This window comes from Daucus carota, chromosome 2 (genome assembly GCF_001625215.2).
Source record: "Daucus carota subsp. sativus chromosome 2, DH1 v3.0, whole genome shotgun sequence".
Taxonomy (NCBI): domain Eukaryota; kingdom Viridiplantae; phylum Streptophyta; class Magnoliopsida; order Apiales; family Apiaceae; genus Daucus; species Daucus carota.
The window spans coordinates 57,821,918-57,846,226 of NC_030382.2; the positions used below are offsets into that span (position 1 = coordinate 57,821,918).

The window sequence follows — 24,309 nt, forward strand, 5'->3', positions numbered from 1 at the left end:
CCGAAATTAGTGGTGCGGATATATATATATATATATATATATATATATATATATATATATATAGGCTCATGATCAAATAGAAACCAATTTTAAAATAAAAACTAGAAACCAGTTTCCCTACCACTATTTATAACTACGGATATCACTAATTTATACTGCACTAATCACTGTTTTTATACAATTTGTAAACTGCGATTTTTATTATCAAAATTGAGAAAATCTACTTATCTAAATTATTGATAATCGATTATAGATGATTTATTTCATCCGTAGGAAGGTTCTTGGTGGTAGGAAGCCGCAAGAAAAGTTATATGATGATGGTAAGTAGTCGTTAGTTTTGTAAGTTATGATGGAAAGTGTATTTGACTATTGGTGATGATAGACAATGGTGGCAAGTGATAGAAACGTTTGGTAATGATGGTAAGATGTCCATTATTACGATTTGGGTGAAGATGATGATCATATACGTTGCATATATGTGTATATATATATTTATATTCGCGAGATATGCTATATATAAATTAGTGATATGTTATGTACAAATTAGTGATTTCTGTAGTTAAAAATAGTGATAAAAAACTGTCCAGAAATTAGTTTTTAGTTTTTAGGCTAATTTGGTTTTTATTGGAGTAGGACTCTATATATATATATAAAATAGTAATAAAGCACCTTAGTCATTTTTAAACTTCACATCTAATTTTATATGGAGGTTCTTCTTCCATACTTGCATACTTGCTGAGTCACTTAAATAACCGGGCACCCAAATATTTGGAGGAGCGCTTGATCGAAAACTAAGGCTATTGTGATTTGCCACAAAGCAAAAATATTTCTGTTGTTAATCTGCTGATCAAATTTTATTATGAAACCTATTTTACTTTTTTTATTTATGTACTTTTTGAAAAAAATTTATTTGAATTTCATGATTAGTTGATTTTGGGTAATTTTTATTGACTTGACATCATCTAATTTCTTGTCAAAATATGTATGTTTTAGTTTTTATTGTGTATTAAGGTTTTTTAGATGAAAGTATGTAATGTTTCCTATATCCTCATATAGAAATAATAGTAAATAGTAACCGAACATATTGTACATGCTCATGAAAATTTTATATATTTTTTAAAAAATCATTATGCACAAGAGTAAATAATAGTGGAAAAACCGAAAAAAAAACGCAACCGACTAATGGTTAACCGCAACCGAAAAACCGTTTTAGTTGGTGCGGTTACGGTTAATGATGATTAACCGAACCGAACCGCATTCATTAGTTTGGTAACGGTTAATGTCCGGAACCGCACCAAACCGCACCATGCACACCCCTACCTCCAATATTTTATATTAAGAAATTTATTAAATATAATAAAATTTTATAATATTAAAATTTTCATAAAAAAATCAACTACCCACAAATTTTCTTCGGTTTACACATTTTATATATTATATATGAATCAATTTCACTATTACCTTTACTTTTTTTTTTGGAGGAATTAATTGTATTCTTTGTACTCCCTCCGTTTCAAAATACATGTCCATTTTAAAAAGAAAAGTTTGTTTCAAAATATTTGTCCACTTCAACTTTCAATGTAAATTTATATTTTCAAAATCAAATCTCCTTCACATATTTCAAATTTATATTTCCAAAATTTACCATATACCACATATTAGGTTCAATTAATGATTTAATAATCTCATTTCCCTCAAAATCCACATTTCTTAAACTATGTGATTTTTTAGAAGTGGACATGTAATTTGAACTGAGGGAGTATTTGATATGAAACTAAAGGAGAATCCAAATCTCTGATTCCCTGCATCTAATTCCCCCAAGTCTTCGTCTCCTCGAGAGTTGAAGTCGCCGCCGAATGTCCTAGGGCAGAATCCAGTCAGCCACCGGCCCACCACTCTATTTGATAAACCCGAACCCGAAATCTATGGAACCGGGTCTAGAGTTTGATTTTGAAATCCAAGGGTTTAGATCGGGTAAAATATTGGAATTTGTATTTGCATATCTACGAGATCCAACCTGTTGCATCCCTAATTTACAAATTTATTTCAGCAATTTATTTCACCGGAGGAGAAGGATTCAGATCAATGGAGTCTCATCTTCTTGAGTAATAACGGAAAAGAAATCAGGGCTGACTAGAGTCCACAGCCCACACTACACATTTTCAAGAAAGATATATCATGATATTCTTGAATATACACTACATGTAGCTAACCCATGTCTTATAACTGCGCACCTTGCTCGGGTAATTTGTTACACCGGAAGCGTAGAAGTTTGTACTAGTTATTTTCAACGTAGGAGGACAGAACAAGAGGGGACAAGATTGGATAGAAAACTCTGTGATCCAAGCATCCCGGCAATCTTTTTTTTCAAGCGAGTTCAGTTAAATCATCCAAGTGCTATATTCGTTGACTTGGAGTTAAATTAGATGTCACCAGTTGGTTTAACAACCCACGTTGAACTCAGCCAGCCAAAACAAGTTGGATCCAAACACCAAACTCATTTCAAGATCTATCCCTCACCCAAGATGAGTTCAGCACTGAAGAGGGGACAAGATTTAATATATAGATTTGTGATCCAAGTATCCCGGCAAAAACTGAGTTAGTTTAGTTGCAAGTGGTAATTATTTGAAGGGGATACTAATCTAATGTACTTAAACCTGCTATTGGGAAAAAGGTTGGACCAAAACACCAAAGCCATTGCTAGATCTATCCAGAAATCAACAGAAATGAGTTCAATACTTAAGCATTTTAGCCATCCGGGGCACAAACTCATCTTGAAGGAGAATGATGTTCTTGAATACACTGCTACTTGCTATGTCTGTAACAGGACAGTCATCGGCTGTCCTACGTATACCTGTACTAGTCGTCATGCTGCTGCTGCTGCTGATGATGATGATATTGGCTGTAAAGAGTTTTACCTGCACCAGACTTGTGCAGAATTACCCCCACATCTTTTCCAACACGATATGCACAACCAACACCCCATTACTCTTGACCTATGCTCTGCTGAATACTATTGTCATGGTTGTCAGCTTCAAGTAAAGTTCGCTTATGGGTGTTATCCTTGTGACTTTGCTTTATGCGTTGCTTGTGCTTTTCCTTGTCCTCCTGATGATGAACAGAGAGAGCTTCATCATGAAGGTCACCAGGAGCACACACTAGTATTGCAGAGGCAAGCTTTGTTTAAATGTGATGCTTGTTGGGTGAAAGCAGAAGACTTTTCTTATGTTTGCAAAACGTGTGATTTTTGGATCCACAAGAAGTGTGCTCTCTCTCCCCCCATTATTACAGAGCCTGTTAATCACCATCACCCTCTCCATCTTATCTTCTCTATTCCAGATGAACATCGCTATTTCATCCGAGGGTGCAACATCTGCGGTGACTATGTTCCTGTATGTTCCTGGATGTATTACTGTCACAAATGCACATATTTCGTGCATATGAAATGTGCTACAGCCCCTGCATTGTAAGTACCCCTACTCACATGTTGATTTGTTTGCTATTCAGGTCATTCGTGTTCAAGTTTGTCCTGTCTTTCAACATCATCATGTCTTGACTAATTACAATTTATTGTTTACAGAAATGAGACTGAAGCCGCTGGCTGTGATAACGACCCAGATCTGATAGAATTTCCTCTGCATAGTGTGGAAGCACTAAGTGATTTCATGACAACCCGGTTTTCAATATTCCAAGTTGACTTTGAAGGTGAGGATAAAGATACTACCATGACATCAACAAGACCTAATGACCCACATATAATTGAAAAGCATTGGAGTCACCCGGATCATCCATTAGAACTGCTTCAGTTTATTATTAATGAGCATGATAATGACGAAGATTACAACAACACCACAAGAGGATTGATATGTGATGGGTGCATTCAACCCATCACTGTTACCCATCCATCGTACTACAGTTGTACCCAGTGTAATTTCTTTCTCCACTCCGTGTGTGCCACTCAATTGCCAGGTGAGTTGTTTATAGGAGAATCCTCACTTCACCCAGAGCATTCGCTCACCCTTTCTAGGAATACAAGATTCTACGAAACAGTAGTCTGCGGAGTTTGTGGCTGCTCGACAAATGGATTCTACTTTAATTGTGAGGCTTGTGATATGAAAATTGATATTTGCTGTACATTTTTGCCCTCCAGGATAAAATATAAGTCTCACAAGGACCACCCTTTTATTCTGCGTCAAGTATCGGATGACGCTTGCTGTGTTAGTAGGACCAAAATTACTGGTGGTGTGGAATATGGATGTGAAATTTGTAGCAACTTCCGGATCGAGATATCTACTGTATTTTACCCAAATACGATGAAACACAAATATGATGATCATCCCATAACCTTGAGATACCCTCCTTTCTTCTACGAAGGTGCATTCTACTGTGAGCTATGTGAAGAACAAGTAAACAATCAGTGGTGGCTCTATCATTGTGATGAATCTGATCATTCTTTTCACTCTAGTTGCCTCCATTTGCTGCATAGGATGAAGTTAGGAGGGACCATCAGAATTTATATTAACGATGAAATGCACACACTTGCATTTGTTTTCAAAATGAATGTAAGAACAAACTCTCCCTTATTCATTTGTGGCAATTGCGGTGATGCATACACTGCTGGTCTCTTCTTCGAATGTGATGGCTGTGGAATTCTTATCTGCGATGAATGTGTCAGGAAGATAGATGGGTGATTAACAAGTGAATGCAGTTCAGAGATATTTCAACACTCTCTTCGGCAATTGTTTTATGTCAGCTATAAACATTTTACACAATAATGTTATTTCAGCACATCAGTGTTTCATTTGTGTTCTTTTATATTTCTTATTGGATTCGCTACTTATATCTATTTATAACCTACTGACATGATATCCAAAATGCATTAAAATCGATATGCAAAGATTAAATTCTCTACATGAGATTGAATAAATTTCCTTTCAAACATAGGAAATTAGTGTTAAAGGAATGATATATAATATATTTGCTAAAGTTATCCGCATTGTTTTTTTAGATGTTATCGATGCCAAACTATTTCCCTCCCTGACATATCTACTCTTTTAAACTGCACTATTCTATGATTGTCATGAATATATAAGAGTCATGATGCTATATTGGATCAGAACAGAAAATCTGTTTTAATAAGTAAATGCATTGAAAGAAAATGAAAAACATTGGAAAGAAAAATGGAAACAAGTGTCTCAGTACAAATGCAATAAAATCACACAGGAGTTCATATTACAAGTACAGGTTACAGAGGACAAGTGTCTTAGAGAATCCATTGATTCACATTCTTTTTGCGCACGAGGAGCAATATGGATCGTTTTGAGATGCCAACACTCATTAACTTCAAATGATATTGTCCGTTTTAGTCGTGGCCAAATACCTCCAGGTCTCCTCCTGGTGTCCTCATTTGAATTGTTGGTTTGGTGAGCATCTACACTTAGGTTAACTAAATTGGTTGACTTATAATTTCAATATACATGAGAGAAAGATTCATGATGTCCAACACTAGGCTTATTCAAGATCTTATTCAATCAATATACTTTTTGAGATTAATATGATCTTGGTAAATCTTTGGTTTTTGGAGACTGATAACTTAACACGATTTCTCTATGGTGTGCCCAAAGCACACAATAGTCACTAAAATCCATGAGAATACTAGCTTTTGATTGGTGGATGGATAATAAATGTAAATGGCCCCCTTGCATTCACATCAATTCCACCAATCAAAACAACTCATTTTCATGAAAGTTGATGCTTATTGTGTGCCCTTGGCACATATTAGAAAGACCGAACTTAACAATACCCTCAAGCTCTAAACATAATAATTTTCGTTGTATTTGACATGAATCTAAAGTGCAAGGAGAGAGAAGTGGGTCCATCATGGCCTATAGATGTGCCTGAGCTGAGTTTGACATCCAACCAGCTCCTCAACGTTGTTTAATGTAATGCCGCATCTGATCCAATATTGAATCTTACCCTGAACCCGATACATCCTCGGTCAACCCTCGTTATTTTTTTACACGTTTTTTCACCCTAGTTTAAAGTATATAATTCTATAATATATTTTTAAATTTTCTTTTTCTGATTTTAACACGTTTTTTCACACACATTTAAAGTATAGATTCATAATATATTTTTAAAACTTTTTTCTAATGAATAAAATTTGATGTTTAAACTTTTATTAAAAAAAAAATATTAAAAAAAAATATGAAAATATACTTTATAGGAGTCTTGAAATGCCTGCGTGTAATCCGAGTCAAATCCCGAGTCTTTTTCTGAAAATCGAGTCAAGTCCCGAAATCCGAATCCGAAAATAAGCCCAAATAAACTGGCCCAACTGCAACAACTTGGGTAATCCACAAGCCCACCACAGGCCCCCACCACAGGCCCCCAAAAGATCATGATTTGTTGGTGCAATTAGTAGTAGTACTTATGTTTATAAACTGAAGTAAAGTCCACACACTCCTCGATGTGGGACTGGGGTGTTACAAACTCCCCCACTTAAATTCCTGACGTCCTCGTCAGGCCGAAACGGATAGTCCATAGGCCCAGATCGAACCTCTCTAGCCATTGTGGGATAATACTGGCTGGCTTCGTGTCCCCGCCTCCGGATCTCTGTCCATTGCGGGATAATACCACCAGCCTTCGTGTCCCCACCTCCGGCAACTTGACGAATCAAGCTTTCGAGAACCTCGCTCTGATACCATATGAAACAATCCGAGTCAAATCCCGAGTCTTTTTCTGAAAATCGAGTCAAGTCCCGAAATCCGAATCCGAAAATAAGCCCAAATAAACTGGCCCAACTGCAACAACTTGGGTAATCCACAAGCCCACCACAGGCCCCCAAAAGATCATGATTTGTTGGTGCAATTAGTAGTAGTACTTATGCTTATAAACTGAACTAAAGTCTACACACTCCTCGATGTGGGACTAGGGAGACGGAGTGAGTAATATTTTGAATTGAGTATTAAATATTTGTGATATCTTAATAAATTTAAAAAAATCTAATAATATGTGTTGTATATATGTTGTGCGGAGGGTTCTGGTAAAAATTTACAAACTTACACATTTTTCTTTTTTCTTTTTTTTTTATTTTTGTATGTGTAATTATTAGTAATATAAGGTATTCATGTCGAAAATAATTGAAAATACATCACTATTTCATTAAAAAAAACATACAAATAAATACGCATTCAACACATATGTAATTTGGATTCAACATTTTTTAACATATTTTGTTGAACATCAGTTAAAATTGTGTTGGATATGTACATAAACTAATTTTGTTAAAAGTACCAATATTTATATTTCTAAATCCTAATCAAATCCAAAGATATATTTTAAATAACTTTATAAATATATTCAACACAATGATAATTAGTGTTATACACCCGATATTAAACTTAGTTACAAATGTATTGAATGCATGATTTATTTGTGCATTATTTTTTGTAATTCTGATATATTTTTAATAATTTTCAAAATAAATACGTTCGACAAGGATTAACACGATAAAAAATTTCAAAAAACGTTTGTAATAAATTAATTAAACCGATAATCTCACAAGAGTTTGTTTCATTAAAACTGCTGTTCTCCTTCACACCAGCTATTCACATTCTCCTTCCTATTTTTTCCATTTATAATTTATTTATGAAATTATTAAAAAAGGAAATAATATGTTAAATATTTTAAAATATAACAAAATTAATTTAGTTGTTATGATTAAATTATTTTATAATTTATATATTTATTTAACAAAATTAATAAAATATCTATATAAAAAATATATTAAAAATAAACTAGATTATTATAAATATAACAAATTTTCTTTTTTTAAAATTATATAATATCATTGAAATTAGATATAAAATTTATAGTGTAATATGCACAGAGTATTTCATCAGAATCCTCTCTTAACCCTAATTCTCTGTAGCCCCTCTCTTGTCGTAGCCTCCTGGGGATTCCATCGGTTCACCGGTGGAAAGCCCCGAATCAGTAATTGGTTTGTTTTTTCTTAGTTTTTGGATAATACTTCTTCTCACGAAACTCAGATCTAAAACTATCAGAGATTTCGATGTCTCTCTTCCAAGCGGGTGGGTTTCAGTCCGATTTCTCTTGTTTTTGTGGTTCTGCTCCGGATTTATTCGCCGGAGAATTCTTAGATCTAAACCATCGGAGATTTCGTTGTCTTTCTTATCTGTTTTAAGCGGGTGGATTTTCAATCCGATTTCTCTTATTTTTGTGGTTCCTTGTTTTCTCTCCCTGGTGAGAGCTTTGTTTTTCGCTTCTTAATTGTAAGCGGATATTGATTTGGTGGTGAACGTTTGTAAAGAATCGCAGTTGTGGTCGATAGCTCAAACGATAGCTCTATCAGGGCATGATGAAGAGGGTACCAGTGATTCAACGAGTATGCATGAAGCGGGTTGCAATTTACAGTTTGGTCAACTCGATCATTCGTGTAGATGCCGTATGACTTTTTATTATTAGATTAACATCTTTGTTTCCAAAAAATTTATAGTGTAATCTCCTTCCGTTTTCAGATCAAGATCAAACGGTTAAATTAGTCTAGAATCATTCATTTTTTCTTGTACTTCTTATTTTTCTGTATTCCATTTTGTTTCCCCGAGACATCCAAACGGCCCCCAAGTCTTCGTCTCTTCGAGAGTGCAAGTCGTCGCCCAGTGTCGTGGAGCAGAATCCAGTCAACCACCACCCTATGTGCTGCTGTTATTAATTATTATCCGGGGATATGTATGAGATATTGGGGTTTTAGCTCTCAGGCTTATTCTATTCTGCAGGGCTACTGCTAAAGTGTATTCAAAACTGAACTCCAAGACAGAGATGGCTGCAATTACAACAAATCACAGATACGTGTTAATATCCCATTTCTTATTGCCTTCAATTGATACTCCATCACACTAGCTGAGTTTAACAGCTCTGTAATAAGTAGTTTAGTATTTTCAACATGGGAGGATATGAACAAGAGGGGACAAAATTGAATATATAAATTTGTAATCCAAATATCTTGGCAATCTAATGAATTAAATTACACTATCCAAGTGTTGACTTCGAATCAAATTTTATACTATCACCAAGTGGGTTCAACAACCCTTCTTGAACTAAGCCCGCCGGGTAGTACTAATACAGTAATACAGTTTCTAATTGTTTTAATTTATTTGCAAGTGCTATATTTTTTTATTCTTGTTTTGGTTGTTGGCATGTTATAGGGAAAATTAATTCCAAAGTCCTTGAATTATAAGCAATTTTTTTCTAGGTCTATGAACTATAAATTTCAATTCATAAGTAATTCAAAATCTTGATTTTTTCCTACCTGGATCCTTCTGTTAGATCTGATTCGACGTCGTTAGTTTTTCCGACGAACTTGGTCGAAAAAGCTCAAATCCGGTGAGCTTGAATTTTCCGACGAGGCTAATTTGAACATTAAAAATCACGAAAATTATATGAACATGCTCATAATCACACGATCTATCAATCTACATCATTATAATTCGATTAAAAGCTATTAAAATGAAAACTAATATTCAACTCAAAATTCGGAAATTACCAAAATAAATTTTGATGGTATAGATGGATAGGGGATTGAAAAACTAGCAATTTGATTATTCAAGCTTCAAATTTGGATACCAGAATCACCTTCAAAGTTATCTTTGATTCTCATGAACTTAAGAAGAACTAACGGCGTCAAAACAGAACTAACGGAAGGACCCAGATAGTAAAAAATCAAGAGTTGAATTACTTATGAATTGACATTTATAATTTAGGTACGTATAAAAAAAGTGTCTATAGTTCAGAGATTTTAGAATTAATTTTCCCTAACTATAATTGTTTGTTTTGTTTAGTTTTGGTTTAGGTTTGTTTTGAAATGCTGCTGCAGTGCGCAACTTGCTCGGGAATTTGTTACACCGGAAGCTTAGAAGTTTGTGATAGTAATTTTCAACGTAGGAGGATAGAACAAGAGGGGACAAGATCGGCTAGAAAATTCTGTGATCCAAGTATCCCGGCAATCTCCTTTTTTCAGCCAGTTAAGTTGAATTAAATTATCCAAGTGCTATATTCGTTGACTTGGAATTAAATAAGATGTCAGGCATCTCACAATGCATGGTGTCAGCTCATATGTAGAAAAAAATGTCCAACACAGAGACATGTTAGTAATATTTTTAGATACCGAGAAATCAACGCATACCTAATATGTAAAAAAAAATATACAACACACACAACATTTGATGAATGATGTTTGTCATCTATATCATATCCACGTCATTTTCTTTTAAATTTGACTCAAAGAAAATTTAACTTTACTTCAACCTACTTCAAAGAAAAAAAGAAATTTTACTTCAACCCAGGTGTCTATATTATATTATATTATATTATATATGTTTTATAATATTATAATCCTATTATATATATTTGTATAATTTTAAATTTTATAATTTAATTTTATGTATTGTTAAGTGTAAAAATATTTATAATAAATAAATAATATAATAAAAATAATATAATAACTTATATAATTATTTAACGTCAATTATAAAAATAATATAATAAAAATTGAATGGGACATCCTGAAAAGGAAAGTGTATAAAAATGAGAGGGACGGAAGGAATATCACTAATCATTATTTATTTAAGTTATTATTTTGTTTTCAATAATATAGAATAAAAACTAAATAAATTATTTTATTGTATATTTATAATCAACATTTCAAATAATATTGTGAACATAGCTAATGGTTTTAGTTAATACCCACCCCAACAAATATCATTACAAGGCACAATTTTTTTTTTTTAGCTAATGACAGTTTCATCTTTAGCGTTGGAGATGCTCTCACAGTTGGTTTAACAACCCTAGTTGAACGAAGAGCATCTCCAACTGCGTTAGGTTATAATCGTTGGCTAAATGGCACCTGCAAGACATTACGTAAAATTTGTTGAACTTGTAAGACATTTTGCTTCATTGCTATTGGCTATATTGGTTGGCTATAATTTAAAAATAGTATGTTATTAATATTTTAGATTGTTAAAATAGAATATATCAGTTCAATATGGTAATAAATGATGTGCAATCTTCCTACATATTTCTTACAGACTTGTATAGGTTCGACAAATTTAACCATCAATAAGAGGTTGATTAAATTTACAACAACAGCTGAGTATGGTTGGAGTTGAGTTTTTCGAGCTGTTGGCTAAATTTTTTTATTGTAAGTATGCCAACTCATCTTTTAGGGGGTTTCGAGGGTCGGAGATGCTCTAAGCCAACCAAAACCAGTTGGATCCAAACACCAAACTCATTTGAAGATCTATCCCTCACCCAAAATGAGTTCTAACACTGAAAAGGGGACAAGATTGAACATATGAATTTGTGACCCAAATATCCCGGCAATCGTTTTTGTTAGTGAGTTAAATTAAATTATTCAAGTGATAAATCTTCGACTCAAATTTTATATGACCAGTCGGTTTAACAACCCTCATTGAACTAAGCCAGGCAGGTAGTACTAATACAGGTTCTAATTGTTTTTTTTTTTAATTTGCAAGTGGTGTAACTTTTATTCTTGTTTTGGTTGTTGGCCATATATGATTATAACAAGTGGTAATTATTTGAAGTGGGGACTAATCTACTTAAGCCTGCTACTGGGAGACAAGTTGGATCAAAACACCAAACCCATTGCTAGATCTATCCCTCATCGCCAGAAATGAGTTCAACAATCAAGCATTTTAGCCATCCGGAGCATGAACTGATCTTGAAGGAGAATGATGTCATTGAAGAGACTGCTACTTGCTATCTCTGCAATAAAACAGTCATCGGCTGTCCTACGTATACCTGTACTAGTCGTCATGCTGATAATGACGATAATGATGATATTCGCTGTAAAGAGTTTTACCTGCACCAGACTTGTGCAGAATTACCCTCTCAAATTTATTATGATATGCACAACCAACACCCCCTTACTCTCGAACTACGCTCTAGTGAATGTGTTTGTGATGTTTGTGATATTTGTGAGCATAAAACAAAGTTCAATTATGTATGCCTGGCTTGTGACTTTGATGTGTGTGTTGCTTGTGCTTTTCCTGGTCCTTCTGTTGACGAACAGAGAGAGCTTCTTCATGAAGGTCACCAGGAGCACACACTAGTACTATTGCAGAGGAAAGCTTTGTTTAAATGCGATGCTTGTTGGGAGGAGGCTAAAGACTTTTCTTATGTATGCAAAACCTGTGATTTCTGGATCCACAAGAAGTGTGCTTTCTCTCCGCCCATTATTGCAGAGCCTGCTAATCACCATCACCCTCTCCATCTCATCTTCTCTGTTCCAGATGAACATCGCTATTTCCCCCGATACTGCAATATCTGCAATCACCATGTTCCTGTACACTCCTGGATGTATTATTGTCAGAAATGCACATATTTCGGGCATATGAAATGTGCTACAGCCCCTGTATCTGCATTGTAAGTACCCCTGCTGACATGTCTGATTTGTTTGCTATTCATGGTCATTACTCATTAGTGTACAAGTTTGTCCTGTCTTCATACCATCTTGTCTTTACTAATTACAATTTTTTGTTTACAGAAATGATACTGAAGCCCCTGACAACGACCCAGATTTGATAGAATTTCCTCTGCATAGCGTGGAAGCACTAAGTGATTTCTTCATAACCCGGTTTTCAAATTTCCAAGTTGACTTTGAAGGTGAGCATAAAGATACTGCCATTACATCAACTGGATCTAATGATCAACATAGAATTGAAGAGCATTGGAGTCACCCCGATCATCCACTAGAACTGTGTCAGTTTATTATTAATGAGCATGATAGCGACGACGAAGATGATGATGACAACACAACAGTATTGACATGTGATGGGTGCACTCAACCCATCACAGTTACCCATCCATCATACTACGGTTGTGCCCAGTGTAATTTCTTTCTCCACTCTGTATGTGCCACTAAATTTCCAAAAGTGTTGCCTATAGGATTATCCTCGTTTCACCCGCAGCATTCGCTCTCCCTTATGAGGAAACCTAGATTCTACACAATAGTGAATTGCGGAGTTTGTAACGGCTGGACAAATGGATTCTACTATGAATGTGAGGCTTGTGATATGAAAATTGATATCTGCTGTGCATTTTTGCCTCCCAGGATAAAACATAAGTCTCACAAGCACCACCCCTTTATTCTGTGTGATGACAGTCGCAGTGTTAGTAGGTACGGAATTCAGGGTGGCATGGAATATGGATGTGAAATTTGTAGCAACTTCCGGATCAATATACCTAGTGTATTTTACCCAAGTACGATGAAACACAAATATGAAGATCATCCAATAACCTTGAGATATCCTCCATTCTTCTACGAAGGTGTATTCTATTGTGAGGTATGTGAAGAACAAGTAAACAATCAGTGGTGGCTCTATCACTGTGACGAGTCTGATCATTCTTTTCACTTTTCTTGCCTCTGTATTATGCAGAGGATCAAGTTAGGAGGGACCATCATTTTTTGTGGTAATAACAGTAAAAAACACACTTTTGTATATGTTTACAAAGATAATGTAAGAAAGAACTCCCCCTTATACAAGTGTGATGTTTGCTGGTATACAAACGCTCGTGGTTTCTACTTGGAATGCGAGGGCTGTGGAGTTCTTGTCTGCCCTACGTGTATGATCAAGGTAGAGGCTTTTTTCAGGGCCCGTTTTGGGCATGTGCTGCAGTTGAACCAGCAAAGGGTCCAAGATTTTCGGCAAAAAATAGGGGCCTCCGAGTACACTTTGATATCAATTTTGTTCCTGTTCTAATTTTTTTTTGTCACCCTTGCATGTATGGAAATATGTAGTTAATTTTCAGTTTTATAATCTTTTGTTTAAACACTCATCAGATCCCATAACTTTCGAATTTTATTTCGAAGCTTGAATTAATAAAAATCTATTTTAATTGAATTTTAAAATAAAAAATGAGTTGTAAACATTATTTCGAAAATATTTCGAAATATAATATGAGAAAACAACGTGAACGAAAGTTATGGGCAATTGTGTTTTCCGAATCATCAGAATCATCAAAATCCGAAATTAATTAAATTTATTTCGAATTTTTACAAGATCTTCAAATTTTTTTCCTCAAAAAAAAAAGATCTTCAATTTTTATAATTTATTAAATAATTACAAAAAAGATTCCAATAATTTTGAATGTTATTGTTTTAAAAGAGTCTTTTCATTCTTTACAACTTTCGTTTTTTAAAAATTTTCAAAAAATATCATTTAGAGGGTTAAAAAAATTAAATAAAATCTGATTAAAATTATTTTTTTAAGATTTCCCAAACTACTTCTGAAATTAACAAAAAAGGTGTAAAGTGACGCGCCAAACGTATTAACCTCTGGATTACAGGGTGCCAAGTACAATTATATAAAGTATTAGTCATAAATACTTTTCTAGAGAGTTGCGTTTTGTAATAAACTCTCAACAATTTTCAACCTAAAGGTTAAGAAACTCTTTGTTTGTGGGGTTTGTCTAGTGTGTGCACATGGGCACATGTTAAGCGCGGAATTTGATATGCTTGGGAGGTTTTGATTGGTGTGGTTATTGTATTTACAAGGGGTCATCATTATTAAAATATGAGAGCCAATCAAAATCTCTTAAGATTCTAAAATTCCACGTTTCGCATATGTCCATGAGCACACACTAGAAAAACCGTTGTTTGTGAACATAAAGCAAATCACTTTTTTGCTCAAGCACGGTAAGAAACGGTTTGTTTGGGAACATTAGAGCAAGTCCAACAGTGTCCTAGTATGTGCCCTATAAATATAATAAAAAATAGTGTCCTAGTAATTTAAGATATTTTTTTCATACATGAACTCTAACAACATGCCTTATAATTGTGACTTATTATTAAACTAATAATTTATTTGAATTGTGACAAAAAAAATAATTTATTTGAATTAGAATTGGAGGGAAGTGAAAAAGTAGGAGAAGAGAGATACATTGAAATGGTGAGGAGTTAATATTTTAATGAAAAAATTAGTTTAAAACATGCTTAGAAATGCCTAAAAATGAGGCACTTGTTGAATGTCCTAGTGGTTTAAGGCACCACTAAGACATTGTTCGAGCACATATTTCATCCAATTATTTTATATTTTAATTTAGGATATCAATTTAGGGCATTGTTGGACTTGCTCTAAGGTAACCAACCTTTTATCCGTAACTCATATATAAAGTGCAAATACTCGGTCTTTTAATTCATACAATTTTCTGCTGATCATTTGTTATGGGCTTATGGCTCACTTTGCAATATTTATATAGGTGGTTTCTCTTCGGAAGGATCCCTAGTATCCCGTTTTTATCGAATAATTTATTGTTGTTTTGTTAGGATACATATACATGGATAGCAATTGTTAAGTTAACCCTCCACCTCACTCGAAAGCGACAAGTTCTCTACTAATCTGAGCATATGGTGTTCAGTAGCATTTGGTGTTCAGTAACACGTCATCCTCTATTTTAGCCGGCTCAGCAGAGCGACCAGACCAATATGGGTAGGAAATTTAGACCTGGCAAATCGTTCGTGTCGTGTATAAACGTGTCGTGTACTTTCGTGTTTCGTGTATCTGGTGGGTATACACGAACACGACACGAATTCAATTCGTGTACACGATTGTAAACACGAACACGACACGATTTAGAAACAGGTAAAAACGACACGAACTGTAGTACACGAATTTTTTCATGTACACGAAAACGACATGATACGAAATAGTACATGAAAACACGAAAACACGAAATATACACGAAAAAATACACGAAACTGGTAACGAATTAGTACACGAAATATTAATATTTTACAAATATTGTCCAAATTCAGGCTTAAACATAAGCAAAGTTACATAAAATAAAGGATAATTGGGAAACTTTGAATTTGTCCGCGACCAACTCTTAATCTGAAGGGTAAATATATATATATATATATATATATATATATATATATATATATATATATATATATATATATATTTATTTATTTCGTGTACCTCGTGTCGTGTCGTGTACCCGAAGGGTAAACACAAAACCGACACGACTTCTCAGTCGTGTATTTCGTGACGTGTACCTTTTCGTGTCGTGTACTCAAAATGCAAACACAAACACTAAATTTTCGTGTCGTTTTCGTGTCGTGTATTCGTGTCGTGTGAAAATTTGCCGGGTCTAGGTAGGATGATTAGATTGTAAGCTTAGTGTGATAGTTACTTCGATTGTAGGAGAACAAGAAGAAGGGGGAGAAGATAGTTAAAACCGAAAGTTCTGTTGATCCAAGAATCCCGCCCAGGAAATTATTTTGCACCGACTCTCACACTCAAAATAATCATTTCTCTGGTGCGTTAAATTAAATTTTCCAAGTGCTATATTCGTTGACTTGGAATACATTACATACTAGATCTTGTTGGAGCCAGCCAGCCTGAAGGAACCAGCCTCCGGATTATATACTTTCTGCTAATTAAAATTTAAACCTGCAGAGGCAAAAACCAGACTCACTTTTACATCTATCCCTTACCAAAAATGAGTTCAACACTCAAGCATTTTAGCCATCCTGATCACGAACTCATCTTAAAACAGAACGACGTTATTGAAGAGAATGCTTCATGCTATGTCTGCAACAAAACAGTCATCGGCTTCCTGCACCAGTCATGATAATGATGATGATATTCATTGTAAAACATTTTACCTGCACAGGATTTGTGCAGAATTACCCTCACAAATTTATCCTCACGGTAAGCACAACCGGCACCCCCTTACTCTACAACTACGCCCTGATAAATATGTTTGTAGTGTTTGTGAAAGTGGATTAAAGTCCGGTTATGCATGTGAGCCTTGTAATTTTAATTTGTGTGTTGCTTGTCCTTTTCCACGTCCTTCTGGAGACGAACAGAGGATGCTTCATCACGAAGGCGCACACATTAATATTGCAGAGGCGAGCTTTGATTAAGTGTGATGCTTGTTTTGAGAGATCTGAAGATTATTTGTATGATTTCTGGGTGCACAAAAGTGTGCTTTCTCTCCGCCCATTATTCCCGAGCCTTCTTATCACCATCACCCTCTCCATCTTATCTACTCCATTCCGGACATGCAGTTGGATACTCCATTGTCGGGTAAAAGTTGTAGGGTTAGTAAATTCACATATTCTGGTGGCATGGAATATGGATGTGAAATATGTTACAACTTCCGGATCGATATCTCAAGGTTATGGTATGTCATCAAACACAAATTTGATGATCATACCATAACCTTGAGATATCCTCCATTCTTCTACGAAGGTGTATTCTACGGTGAAGTATGTGAGGAAGCGGTAAACAATCAGCAGTGGCTCTATCATTGTGGTGAATCTGATCATTCTTTTCACTCCGTTTGCCTCCGATGGCAAGAAATTAAGGGTCAAGTTAGGAGGGACCATCCTACTTGATATTGACGGTGAAATACAATTAACCTCTGGACGGGCACTCAATCAACCCTTTTTAATCTTTTGACGGATAAAATACTCATTATAAAAATGACATAAAAGATAAATAATCATTTTACTCGTCCAGACTCAATTCTAAAAGCCGGTGATTAATCACCGATTAATTCTTGTTCTGTAGCTCACCGAACTGATTAAATCTATGATTAATCACTGATCAATCCGATTAATCCTCGATCAATTCAATTAATCACCGATTAATTTTTATTCCGTGACTATACTGATTAAATCCGATTCGCTTTTTACAAGACTAACTCAAACGATTAAAAAACATTAAACATATTATATATTATAATTTTATTATCGAACAATAAAAATCCATTTAAAAGATTTCCAACAATCACGCAGTGACATCCGGGAAACATACTCTGCTAGTAGTGCATCACAGTAGCAGAGTATTTTCAACGTGGGAGGATATGAACAAGGACAAGATTGAATATAAATACAGTAAAAACTCTATAAATTAATAATGTCGGGACCGGAGAAATTTATCAATTTAGAGAGTTATTAATTTGTGGATAAATTAATAATTATTAATTTAAAGAGTTTTCAACCGATTATACTGCACATACCCAACAAAAAAGCATATTGTATCTATACTATCTATACTATCTATACTATACTATAATAAGCCAACATGGGTATAATTTGTAGTCCTACTTTTCCTTTACGTTTTTTGGTTTCGTCGTTTCTTTTTTCGTTACTGGACTATTACACGGTCCTGTTAGAGTTCTATTTCCGAGTGGACACTGGTCCTCCAAACTAAAGCAAGTACTATAGAAAACAGATACTTGAACCACCGCCCTCTTTCTTCCTCTCCGTCAACCACATACGACCAAGCGACTCTTTCTCCCAGCAGAGATTAACTTTGCAGACAAGACCAAATACTACTCATAACACTTAACAGTCCGCTAATTAGCCCGCTGTAGATACAGAAAATATAACAAAAATCCATATACAAAAACTCTTTAAAAACCCCAAGATTTTTGAAGAATTGAAGAGATGGGAGCTGATATACCCTATTGTGGAACAGAGTTTGTGCTGTATGTGTTTGCAAGTTTGGGTTTGGTATTGCTTGCTGGGCTTATGGCTGGCCTTACTCCTGGCCTTATGTCTCTTGGTCTTGTGGACCTTAAGGTTCTTATCAAGTCTGGGCGGCCTCAAGATCGTAAGCATGCTGGTGAGTATCATCTGCTGTTAATTTCTTGAGAAATTTGTTTTTAGTTGCTTATAAGGTTTTGATCTTTGTTTTTAGTTGCTTATAAGGATTGATTAAACTAAGAATGAATCATGCACGTAATGTGTTTGATCTGAGAGTTGTTTGAAAAATTAACTCGTTTTTAAAATCATTAGAATTGTGCAAGTTGCTTTAGTTATCTTTTCAACCAAGTGTATGAAATCAGTGTGATATATAATTATTTATCTGTTTGAGATGCAGCATTTTTTATACAAGTTTATCATGCCCTGATTCAACTGCAATTTATTTGTAGCAGAACATTGTTAAAATGGTCTACATACCAACCACCTCTTTCTCTGGTGTATTTTTCGAATGAAAACCCCCAGTCCTATTTAGTGAAGTGAAGCAAAAATCATGCATTAACTTTTGAGCGATCTGTAATGTGCAACGCAGTTGCATTTGGAGTTGTTTTTGACAAACAAGTTCTCTATAACTCAGCAGCTTTATGTTTAAAAACATAGCAAGAAACAAGAACTATATGAATCTCTATATCGAACAAATCTTGGTGATTTAGAGCAAAAATATTGGATTTTTAAGTGAAAAAATGAGGGATTGAATAGGAGATGGGTGAAAAAATGGAGAAGAAGAGGGAGAAAAGTATGAAAAATGGAATATTAAGAGAGAGAAAGGGAGGGTCAAACAACGTTTGGCTTATTTGTTAAGACAATGTACAAGTTGTATCTACTGCAAATGTACATGTTAATTAAGTGTACATTATTAATGTGTGTTTGGTGTTTGCTTTGCTGTTAAATGGGGTAAGAACTCAAAACAAGAAAATTGGGTACTTCTAGTGCTAATTATGAGTAACTTTTTAATAAGATAGTATTAGTACTCGTTTTTAGTCGAAATTCTCGCTGTCAAGAACTCTTTGTTTTCTAGAAGATGGACAGAGTTTGCTATGAAATGCTTCTGGTATATAAGCTTGTGACATTAGTGCTGATGTGTTAATTTTTTTGATAATTTAGAAATTATTGAAATTATATTTTCGTTAACTTGGTATAAATAATTGTATATATTCTGAATGAAAGATGGTTAGGGTTGCAAGAAAGAATGAGTGTTGATAGGGGTAAGGTTTATAATAAATGGCATGAAATAACAGCTCATGACACCACTAAAATCAAACATGTTGTAACCGTCACAAGACTCGCCATTCACAAAGAGATCGCAATTTCAGTTATGAACAAATAGGAACTGCTGTTGCTCAGTTACAAACAAATAAGTCAAAAGCTGAAGAACATGCACGTATAGGCCGTTCTGGTGGTCTTTTTCTGTCAAAATAAGATTCATTTCAAATAAAAATATATTATCTTCGTTCTACACGTGTGTGCTTTGCATAACAACCAATTTTACATAACAACCACAAAGTAACAACCAAATATTCTACTATTTCACATAACGACTTGGACCATATATATACTATCTATACTATACTATAATAAGCCAACATGGGTATAATTTGTAGTCCCATTTTTTGTTCACTTTTTTTCGTTTCGTTTGGTCACTTTTTTAAAATCACCATCTCAGTGCTATACTAAGTACTAACTGTCTCCTATTCCCCCTATGTATAAATACATCCTGCTGTATTCTGTTACTTTGATATGTGACTTGTGTAATTTTTTAAGCAATATTGATTAATATCATAGATTCATAGTTCATCCGAGTTTAAGATGGTACTTTTTGTTGATTTAGGCGGAGAATGATGTGGTTACTATAGTATATACTAGCAATCTGGCATTTGGTAGGGAGGATTATTTTTTATTTTTATATTTTTATATTTTTAAATGCGAGGGACTAGGGAGGATGGTAATAGGAATGTATTTACTACTATTGATTAATACCAATAGTAGTATAACAGAACTTACTTTCATGGGTCATTGACTCATTGTCACAATCAGTCGATCACAATAATTAATGGCCATTTCAAGATCCTTCCATTTAGGGCTGTTAATTGAAGTACTGGATTTGAAGTCATATCCATCAGAAATTTGGAATTGAATACAATGCAGGAGGTTGACTTGTATATAGTATAATCCTACATTGTTATACTTTGTATTTTTTGATCAGGACAGAGGAAAGGTTAATGCAAAAATCCAATCTGAAAGATGTGAAGACGAATGTGATGAAGCTGTTCTGCTCAAGTGTGGATTTAGGATGTTGGGTGCAGACTTGCTCAATGATACTAAGGTAATTTTGGCATGAACAGTCTTGTACTTTGAAATTTGGGGTACTTGGCTTATTTTGGTATATGACTGCTGTTTGTATACTGTTCTTTGCATAGATGCTGGAGATTAATAATGGTGCCAAAGAGCTTAACATCCCCACCAGCGATGCCAACAGGAAACTGGTTGCTTCGGACAATGGGGGCTTGCAGAACCCATCTTATTTGATATTTAATCCTGTGTGGGATTCTAAAGGAGCACCAAGTCCTAACAAAAGATTCAACTATCCATCAGTTCCAGGTGTGCAGAAGCCAATTTCTGATGAAGACATTGCTTTTATGACTGTAAGAGCTTTTTATGATGATTACATGATCAGTAGTTGATAATTTTAAGTCCTATTGTTCTCTGACGTGTAATATGCATGACATTCTGGTTGTAGGTTCTTGAACTGGGGCAACTCATTAAGACCAAACAAATTTCATCTGAGGAGCTTACAAAGATTTTCCTGAAGAGGCTGAAGAGGTAATAGCAATATGCCAGAGTCTCCGGGCCATATTGCTACTCAAGATTGCTTTCTAATACGTATTAGGATATTAACACAGGTATAATCCTGTTCTTGAAGCTGTAATCACTTTCACTGAGGAACTGGCATACAAGCAAGCCAAGGAGGCTGATCATCTGCTGTCCCAAGGAGTGTATTTAGGTATGCAAAATTTGTGTCCTCAAATTCATGCAGCATGGTTTAAATCAGATAAGGTTTCAAGTTATCAAGCACTATCATCTAGTGTTTTATTTTATTCGTAGGATGTCAGCTGCTTAGTTTCCTTGACTGCCTCTATTAAAACAACCTATACTTCCAAGAGATTTTCTTGTCCGTATGTTTTTGGTTTTGTGTAACTTGAATTTGAGAAGCTTTAAAATTTTACTTATGAGATAAAGTATTTATCTTTACGTCTGCTTATCTGTTCTTAAGATGGCATGTTAGAAATTAAGTGTAAAATCAACAAGTCTATATTTGCAGACAACCAAATACACCACGTAACAGCAGCACCACCGTGCAAGATCCTATCACCACCATAGCCCGCTGTCTCTCTCTTCATCTAGGCAAGCTCCTGTGCTACTTTTCATTCCATCTATCAAGAACACTACTTAATTCATCTCCCCTGAAGGTATGTTCTGGATACATATAGATGAATATGAGTTCCTATGTTCTAAATAACTAGGTTTCTTTGTTATCTAATTTAATTGATTATAAGGATTGATAATTTCATCAAAGTTGTGTCAGAAATAGGTAGGCAGAATGGTAATTCGTCCAATAGTGTTGTTCCGGGGAAATTAACATACTTGAGTGAGCTTAGTTTGAATTTCGGGAGTTCAATTAGTTCTGGTGCGTTTGGATACTCTGGTTATGTTAGCTTAATATTCTACTTATAACAATGAGCCCCCTTGGATGCCTCCACACAAGAGAAATCTTTGCCAGAAACACTCCAAAATTCAACATGTTTTTGGTAATAGCAGAGAAACTTTGTAATTGTACCTGCTCCATTCGTTTTGTCTTGGAATGTATTTGCTTTAAAAGTTCAAGCAATTTTGCTTCATAAAGGCCCTGAACTGACTCAACCTCTTTCTTGGGTTGATGGACCATTTCCTCCCGATATTTATTCTCTAGACCAAATTCATCTGCTTCAGTAAGTGTTTATGTAGCTAGCTTATCATTCACATCTAAAGTGGATGAGATTTTCAAATAAATCCCCCTGAGTTCCTTTTGTAACCTTTCTATTGTATTTACATTCTGCTGCTGTGCTTTTCTCAGGTTTTCCCCTGGTTTTATGGCACATTCTCTTTCTAGTGTTTTATGTAGTATGACAATTTCAGTACTTGGGTAATATCACTATCCTTAAAATTCAGCATTCACATCAGATAATCAGAATTAGCATTGACACTTTTAATAAGCTTTGTGTTGTTGCCTTCTGCCTCTTAAAACCCATGTGCTCTTTGCGCCTGGCATCGTCAATGACTAAATATTTTATGCAATTGTAGATGCTCTATGAGAAAATTTGCTATATGGTATGGTCATATGTTCAAATTTAGGCAGCAGTATATTTCGACTGAATTGTAGTTTGTCTAATGATTAGAAATGAGTGAAAGTTTGTTTACGAAGATTAATGTGCAAGTAATTTGCGTTCTTTCTATTTTAATTTATAATTTAATCAAAGTATAAGGCAGATGTCATATTCACAAAGAACCCTCGTGAAGGTGCATTTGAGTCGTGTAAAAATTATTTATCTCGAACTGATCCAGACTTGTCAAGAAATATACTTGGGGGATTTTTGTTTTATTAATCTGTAGAGTATCTTGCAGACTTTAACTAGTGGTACCCTGTTTTAGCAAGTGAACAAGGTTGTTTTATTCCTTTGAATGCCTCCAGATCCAGTATATACATATCTACCAGTTTAATGTATTAATCTTTGTTGCCTTCGTAGATATCATTCCAGTCCTGAAGCATGCGCAGCAATTCTCTAGAAGACTGCCAAAGCATCTCCGAAGGTTGTAGAAACTTTATTTTTAACTTTGAGATCTTGGCTTGCTGGTTTAATTTGCTGAAGCTTTTTTTTTTTTTTTACTTCTTTTATTTGCAAGCGGCTGAGAAGCTTAAAATAACTGCTACTGAACTGACTAAGCTGCGAATTTCAGATGGCATTATCCCTGTATTGTTCTACTTAAAATGATATTCTATCTAGCAATTTATTATCCTCCCCTCCCTCATTAACACACCCATACACACAGGCAGAACCCCCATGTGCAGTACTGAAGTTAACTATCAGATGTCCATATTATGTTTTTTCTATCCCCTCTAGGAAAAATCATAATATATTTCATGTTTTAACTATTGCTTATAATAATCTATTATCTTACAGAACCTGAGATGCCGAGGGGAGCTGGAAGTGTGAGAAATGCAACAATATCAATTATCCTTTTAGGAGAAAGTGCAATAGACAAAATTGTGGGGCAGATAAGCCGTCCGACACCAAGAAGTCCCCTTCAGAACCTGTAGATGATAATGATCAGGTCTGTTTGATGATGTCTATATGTTCTATGTACACCCGTAACTATTCTTTATCAATCTTTGTATGTATTGGAAAATTGAGAACAGCTCAAGTGCGCAATTATTATGTAAAGTATTATCTCTTGCCAAATCTGTTCACTGTTTATTTTCGGGTTTCTTTCCTATTTAAACTCAAGTATGATCTTGCTAAGATTTTCTTTCTTTTCAGTTATATGATTCTAGATTCATTAATTGATTTAAAGTTGTCTACTGTTCCAGTGATTACTAGGCATGTCTTCTCAGTTTGTTCTGGTGAGTCCAGGGTTTCGTCATGTTATTGTAGGACTTTGTACTTTGGCAGCTAATCTAA

At 34.7% G+C, this 24,309-nt stretch overlaps 3 protein-coding genes across 6 annotated transcripts; all 3 read left to right on the forward strand.

The window, feature by feature from the left end:
• The first annotated feature begins 1,765 nt into the window (after nucleotides 1-1,765).
• LOC108208730 (uncharacterized) lies at nucleotides 1,766-4,853 on the forward strand. The gene is made up of 3 exons (XM_017379254.2): nucleotides 1,766-1,974; nucleotides 2,051-3,466; nucleotides 3,581-4,853. The coding sequence occupies exons 2-3, from the start codon at nucleotides 2,646-2,648 to the stop codon at nucleotides 4,689-4,691; spliced, it is 1,932 nt and encodes a 643-aa protein (XP_017234743.1). The 5' UTR covers nucleotides 1,766-1,974; nucleotides 2,051-2,645; the 3' UTR covers nucleotides 4,692-4,853.
• A 3,679-nt stretch (nucleotides 4,854-8,532) lies between these two features.
• Nucleotides 8,533-13,856, forward strand: LOC108210177 (uncharacterized). 2 transcript variants are annotated; one of them, XM_017381455.2, is made up of 3 exons: nucleotides 8,533-10,042; nucleotides 11,622-12,462; nucleotides 12,584-13,856. In XM_017381455.2, exons 2-3 carry the CDS (start codon nucleotides 11,711-11,713, stop codon nucleotides 13,797-13,799), a joined length of 1,968 nt encoding a protein of 655 aa, XP_017236944.1. In that variant the 5' UTR covers nucleotides 8,533-10,042; nucleotides 11,622-11,710; the 3' UTR covers nucleotides 13,800-13,856. The 2 variants fall into 2 exon arrangements, with proteins under 2 accessions (XP_017236944.1, XP_063944514.1); XM_064088444.1 differs by having other exon boundaries at nucleotides 8,533-12,462.
• Nucleotides 13,857-18,281: 4,425 nt separating this feature from the next.
• On the forward strand, nucleotides 18,282-24,134 carry LOC108208678 (uncharacterized). Of its 3 annotated transcripts, none has more exons than XM_064086368.1 (8): nucleotides 18,282-18,677; nucleotides 20,799-20,918; nucleotides 21,013-21,237; nucleotides 21,333-21,415; nucleotides 21,516-21,596; nucleotides 21,915-22,062; nucleotides 23,377-23,440; nucleotides 23,812-24,134. In XM_064086368.1, exons 1-5 carry the CDS (start codon nucleotides 18,543-18,545, stop codon nucleotides 21,532-21,534), a joined length of 582 nt encoding a protein of 193 aa, XP_063942438.1. In that variant the 5' UTR covers nucleotides 18,282-18,542; the 3' UTR covers nucleotides 21,535-21,596; nucleotides 21,915-22,062; nucleotides 23,377-23,440; nucleotides 23,812-24,134. The 3 variants fall into 3 exon arrangements, with proteins under 3 accessions (XP_063942438.1, XP_063942437.1, XP_063942439.1); XM_064086367.1 differs by having other exon boundaries at nucleotides 18,294-18,677; nucleotides 21,496-21,596; XM_064086369.1 differs by having other exon boundaries at nucleotides 18,295-18,677; nucleotides 20,804-20,918; nucleotides 21,496-21,596.
• Nucleotides 24,135-24,309: the final 175 nt, after the last annotated feature.

Bases quoted from the DNA above. Each gene is read 5' to 3' on its own strand.
- LOC108208730 (XM_017379254.2), top strand. From the start codon at position 2,646: ATGTACTTAAACCTGCTATTGGGAAAAAGGTTGGACCAAAACACCAAA. The intron at 3,467-3,580 runs GTAAGTACCCCT...TATTGTTTACAG, and splicing joins TGTGCTACAGCCCCTGCATT to AAATGAGACTGAAGCCGCTG.
- LOC108210177 (XM_064088444.1), top strand. From the start codon at position 11,711: ATGAGTTCAACAATCAAGCATTTTAGCCATCCGGAGCATGAACTGATC. The intron at 12,463-12,583 runs GTAAGTACCCCT...TTTTGTTTACAG, and splicing joins ACAGCCCCTGTATCTGCATT to AAATGATACTGAAGCCCCTG.
- LOC108208678 (XM_064086367.1), top strand. From the start codon at position 18,543: ATGTGTTTGCAAGTTTGGGTTTGGTATTGCTTGCTGGGCTTATGGCTG. The intron at 21,416-21,495 runs GTAATAGCAATA...ATATTAACACAG, and splicing joins TTCCTGAAGAGGCTGAAGAG to GTATAATCCTGTTCTTGAAG. The intron at 21,597-21,914 runs GTATGCAAAATT...CTATATTTGCAG, and splicing joins GTCCCAAGGAGTGTATTTAG to ACAACCAAATACACCACGTA.